The 5,616-nt window shown below is 48.6% G+C and overlaps 1 protein-coding gene across 3 annotated transcripts in view; it reads right to left on the bottom strand.

Annotated features, from left to right (window-relative positions):
* Window positions 1-668: 668 nt before the first annotated feature.
* Window positions 669-5,616, bottom strand: part of Cacna1e (calcium voltage-gated channel subunit alpha1 E) — a 397,594-nt gene continuing 392,646 nt past the window's right edge. For all 3 annotated transcript variants that reach the window (XM_010630288.1, XM_033762127.1, XM_033762128.1), the window contains 2 exons: window positions 4,541-4,731; window positions 669-3,119 (listed from right to left, as the gene is read on the bottom strand). In XM_010630288.1, coding sequence (XP_010628590.1) covers window positions 2,577-3,119; window positions 4,541-4,731 — 734 coding nt within the window. In that variant the 3' untranslated portion in view covers window positions 669-2,576. The remainder of the gene's footprint in view (window positions 3,120-4,540; window positions 4,732-5,616) is intronic.

Below are 5,616 nucleotides of genomic sequence, written 5' to 3'. Positions count from 1 at the left end.
ATGCTTTATTCAGGACTCAAGTGTTTGTGTGTTCAAGGAGTTCAGGTGTGCAGGTAGATTTCTTGGCACAGTAAATTTGGTGTTCAGACAGTTGGTTATAGGCAAATTCCATTTTTGTTAATGGTTCTGCCAGCCCACACTTCTCCTATTGTTGAAAGGGCATGAAATATCACTGTAATTCACTTTCTCCAAATACCATCCAACAGCCTTACTGGCTCAGCATAGTCACCATGTTGTGGGCCTTTCCCTAAGGAGAGCTCTGTGTCCAAGGTGGAGGAAAGCAACTCTGTACACACAAAGTTATGGCAGCACTTTGGCATGAAGTCAGACTGAGCAGAAAAAAAAAGAGAAACCTTTAAAACAATATCAGGCCCAGCATCAGAGTCTTATGTAATGATCATGCCTGTGAGGATCATTCCTAGCTGACCCCAAGCACACATGTGCTACATGGGAGAGAAAAATGAAGATAGAAGAGGGTGTGAATGCAGGAGACCTGTGTCTGCCTCTTTGGCCTCCTGTCCTGGGATTACTTTGGTTTGGGGCCGACCATAGGTCATAAAATTCCACCAACATCTAGAAGAGAAGGCAGGTCATGACGAATGGTTCTCCAGCCACATGGTTCAATTAGGCTTTTCAGAGCTGAGGCAGCTAGACCATATTTCTGTTTCAATGGGGGGCTGGGGGAGTGACAAAAAAGTAAACCAAAGTTGTAAGAAAAGAGAAGTTCCATCTAAGAAAAAGGACTGCTCTTACCCAAGAGTTCCAGAGGACTCTGAGCTTCAGGAGGATAAAAAGAGCATCTATCTGCTGAGCTCTCAGTGTAGGGTCCTCAGGTCATCCCCTGCCAAAGGGGTCTTGTACAGCAGAAAGGGAAAGGAGGATCCTGGCTGACACCCCTCTCCAGGGCATCCTTTTAGGTACTGTGACAGTACTAGGGAGAGGTGGAGGGCCATTTGTATCGCCACCAGACACAGATGATGTTATGTTCCACAGAATGGAACCATCTACTAAATAATAAAGGAGCACTCACTTGCCAAGAAAGGACTCTTTTTTAGTGCTACTCTGCTTGGGGACTTAAGAATGACATAGTGGCCCGAGGCTGTCTTCTGCACAGCTTTTACCCTGGGGAAGGATGAAGCCCAGTCCTGGCCAGTGAACGTTCAGCATAAGTGAGCTCCATCAGAGTCTCCTTTGCTAGAAGGAGGAGCCCAGGTTGAGGCTGAGGTATGTTTACTTATCATCTTAAAGCATCCGGATGAACTGATCCTCAACCCCGAACCAGCTGTAGACACTGCAGACCCAAGGGTCCCCATCATGAGAGGTCCTCAGTCAACTCAGACTCACCCTCACTGAAGTGTCTCATCCCATCTTTATGGAAGCCTGGCCAGTGAGACCGGCCCCTTAAGATGCATGTGTTCTGTCCTCTCAGGGGAGTGGTAGGAAAGGATGACCCTGTGGCATGTGGCCTGAGCTGAGCTCAGCACTACCTTAGCTGCTCACAGGGGCCCTCTGCCTCCAGCCCAGAGTGTGGCTGATCTTCAGCCACAATGTGCTGCTATCAACACAGTACTGTCACCAGTACTGAGTTACTCCTACGCTGGGTGGAAAGTAGATTCTACCTTGAGTTCCTTAGATTACCCCTACTCTCGGGGTTCCCCCATGGCCAGCACCTAAAGGGCCAATTCTGGGAACAGTATAGGCCTCCCATACTGACTGAGCTGGACATGGGTTGGTGCCCTGGTCAGAGGTGTTGGTTGATCTTACCTGAGCCATAGGTACCTCTGTCGGCCATTGGGACTTCCACTATTCATCCTAACTCCTGCAGATTCTGGGACTAACCTACTGTGAGGGCACAGGATCTGGGACTCTACCCACCAGCACCTCCTGTTCTGTTTCTTTGGCCCTCACCTCCATGGTACAGCTTCTGGGCTATGGCTTTTCTCACCCAGACCAGCCCTTGCTGCTGTGGCCACGTAATCCTGACTCCTTCCTCTTTAGCCCTTTCTTCCCTACCTGCCTCCGACCCTTGGTAACCAACACTCCTGACTTAGCTTGTGCTTCTTTAGGGGCAGCAAGCCACAGGATAATACATGAGATGCTACTGCATTTGCCCTGGTGGCAGGGGTGCCTGCTGAGCTTGGGGAGATTAGTCTCCTACTATCAGTGTCCACTGCTCACCAGGTAAAAGCCAGAATGTCTTCCAGGCTGCTCAAGGCAATGAGTACAGACACAGGCCAGCCAGATCCCTCCACGGGTCATAGAAAAGTGGCAAGGGGCAAAGGAAGGCAAGCTACCCTCCTGTCCCTTCTCCCATGGGAGCAACCCTCAGATTCCTGTGTTCTCTTTCCCCAGCAAAGAGGCAGAACTATGGCAGTGCCTGTCTTGCAAAGGGAAATAAAGCAATTTGGTGGATTTGATGGGTTTTCCATTTGTCTGCTTCCTCTTCTCTGATAATGCATGGAATCCTTCCATCCTCCTCCTCCCTCTTCCTCCCCCCCGGGCCGCACTGGCTTCCCAATTCGGTCTTGATTTTCTCCCTGTGAGAGAAGAGCATGCATCGGAGGGGGGAGCAGCCTCTAGCATTTGTCGTCTTCTTCTGTGTCACTCAGGAGGTCACTGACAGCTCCACACATCATGCCGGGTCCAGGTCCCCCACGCCTCCGTCGCCGATAGTGCCCATTGGGCATCTGCCAGCTGTGCCGCAGGGGTGGGGCTGAGCCAATGGTGTTGGACCGACCCAGGCTTGTAGCCACAGCCGCTTCGAAGGTGAGCGTCTCCTCCTCACCACAGTCTGAGGCATGGGAGTCTTCATGCAGGGCCAGGTAGGGCTCGGAGATATATCGCTGTGGGGAAGATTGCTGGCCCTGCTGGGGGTAGGGGGAGTTGGAAGACTCGGTCAGGCAAGCATTGTTGCTCTCCAGTGCTTGGGAGGTCAGAGGAGATCCACTCTCGCTTCCATCAGCTGGTGGAGAGATGCTGCCAGCTTGTCGCATCAGGGAACTGTAGGAAAGGAGGGGCCGAGGCTTTGGTGGGACAGGTGGGAGCTGCCGACGACTTCGTCTTGGGGTGCTGGTGTCAGAAACGGAGGGGATGGAGCTTTCACTCAGGGAACCTGTTCCCTGCACATCAGGAAAAACATGGAGTGTGAGGCTGGTCTTGCATGAACCCCATGTACTAGTCATTCCTCAGTTCAGGGGTCAAAGGAGACTGAGGAGTGGCACCAACCAGAGCAGGACACCTCAACTTTCCATGTACAGATGCATCTCAGAGGCTGATGCAGGTCTGGAGGAAGCCCTGAGGTTCCACATCTCTTATGAGCTACTACTAGCTGTTGCTGTGTTTCCTTGGGACAAAAAGTTTGGAAGCTCTATGTCCATAACAAGTGGGACACAAATAAAGACCTTAAACTTTTGAGAAAGACAAGTCCATGAAAGGTGGAGCATCATTAATGCTCTGGAGTTGCTCTGTCTGGGAAAGTTTTATGGAGAGTGGGTTCTCAGGGAACTGCAAGATGCTTCCTTTACCTTTACTTTTGCTTCTCTTTCTTCAGTGGCTTTCTGACCTCAGCTTCTATCTCCAACACTTACTTGTTGAGTCAGGCCTCATTTGACCTTAACTCAACATTTGACTGCAATTGCAAGGGTACCTGGGCTTAGGTGTTGGTAAGTGGACTCCAGAACAGTATTCCTCAGGGTGTATGTGATCTGTGAACTACTTGCTCAGAAATTTTGGGTGGGATCCTTTTAAATGTACATTTCTGGATCTCACTTTCACCTGGAATCCTTGAGGGCTTGGGAATGTAGTGACAGAAAGCTCCGTGGGTGAGTCTCTTCTGCAGTAATGGCTGGCCTAGAATGTAAATTTCTCTACCACTTACTTCTTTAAAAATCTGCCTTAGTCAGCCCTCCTTTTCCCAGGTGACCATTTTTGCTGAGTGGGTCTTCCATCTGAGCCAGAGCCCTGAGTAGGGTTAGAAGTGAATGGTAACCCTGGGCTATGGAACATTTTTGTAGGGCTGATATTTCTTAGGCATTGGCTGGGGTTTTGGCAAAAGGCTGGAAGGAGAGTTGGATACAATGGTGGATGCCTGTAATCCCAGCTACTCGGGAGGCTAAAGCAGGAGGATCACAGGAGAATCATGATGATTCTCTTGGGATAGCTGGACAGCAAGTTCACCAAATGGAATTGCTCTAACTTTCTCTCACCATTCCCAATAATACTAAGAGTCACAAGAGCCAAATCTTTTGGCTACCAACTCTGGCTGGATTTGTACCCCTGGATTCTGAGGACTGGAATGGAATGACCTCAGGACACTAACACTTTTCTTTGGGGGAAAATCTTGGTTTCTATGAATTTGCATCAGTTGTAAATTTACAAGCATGGAGCAGCTAACCTCTATACATACTGGATGTACGTTCTTATGAAATTTGGTTCTCTATGGGTGTTGAAATAAGGCTGCAGGATACCCATGTTCTGCTGCCAATGCTGCATTCCTCCCTTCCTTGCCCTGCAGTAGGCTCAGCTGCCTCTTCATGCTCACCTGTCTGTTGGGTGTCTGTGATCTGCCCTCACTGGGTGACCTGGACTGATGACGCTCTGGGGAGTCCCAGTCAGCCTGAGTTCCTCGCTCCTCAGAATTGCAACGGGAAACATCAGGAGAGAGAAGATGCTTTCGTTCTTTGGATCGTCCCCTCTCCCTGCCCCCTGAGCGATGGGTGTCAGACTTGTGTCCTGTGAGAGAAGATAAAAACTTGTTATAATTCAGCTACCTCTGGCTGCTGAAGGTGAACTCATCAGATATGGCATCACAACCTGGGATTAGGCCCTCTTATGAACTGCATGTGTATGCTCTGCAAAATTCAGGGTGGAATCCTAATTCCCTTTCATATGATGTCAGGGGATGAGGCCTCTGGGAGATACGACATCATAAGGGCAGAACCCTTCTGATGAGATAAATGCCCAGAGACAAGCTGGCTTCATCTCTGCTCTCCACCATGTGGGAACATTCTGAGAAGACGGCTACCTGCAAACAAAGGAAAGGGACATCACCAGGCCCCAGATCTGTTGTCTCCTTGATCTTTGATTTCCCAGCCTCCAGAATTGTGACCAAAAAAAATGTTATTTAAACCACCTAGTGTATGGCTTTTTTTTTTTTGGTAGCAGCCTGAACTGAAGATAGGTTACTAAAGAATCCTGACTTCTCCAGGCAAATCAGTGAATGATCTGGAAGGGAAGTCACAGAGAAAAGCTAGAAAATTACCCTTTTGTGAGCAGGTCAGTCTAAAAGTTGCCACTAGAAAGATATGTATGTCAAAGAATGCAATTTGTTCTCCTCCATTTATGTTAGACACAATAAAGTTAGAGGCCTTGCCTATAAATTCATCAGTTGTGAATTTACAAGTGATACCAAGATATAGCTCAGTATTCTCTGTGCTATGCATGGGTGTGTAGGTTTGAGGAGGGAATGATACGAAGCAGAAAGGAATTAAGAAATTTCTATATAAGGGGCTGGGGATTTAGCTCAGTGGTTCCACCACCTGCTTGCAAGTGCAAGGTCCTGAGTTCAATCCCCAGCACCAAAAAAAAAAAAAAAAAAAAAAAAAAAAAAAAAAAAAA

Source organism: Fukomys damarensis, unplaced genomic scaffold (genome assembly GCF_012274545.1).
Source record: "Fukomys damarensis isolate Sample0158 unplaced genomic scaffold, DMR_v1.0_HiC HiC_scaffold_11, whole genome shotgun sequence".
In the NCBI taxonomy this organism is placed as follows: Eukaryota; Metazoa; Chordata; class Mammalia; order Rodentia; family Bathyergidae; genus Fukomys; species Fukomys damarensis.
The sequence above is the reverse complement of the archived record's forward strand: the minus strand, read 5'-3'. Positions and strand labels throughout refer to the sequence as shown.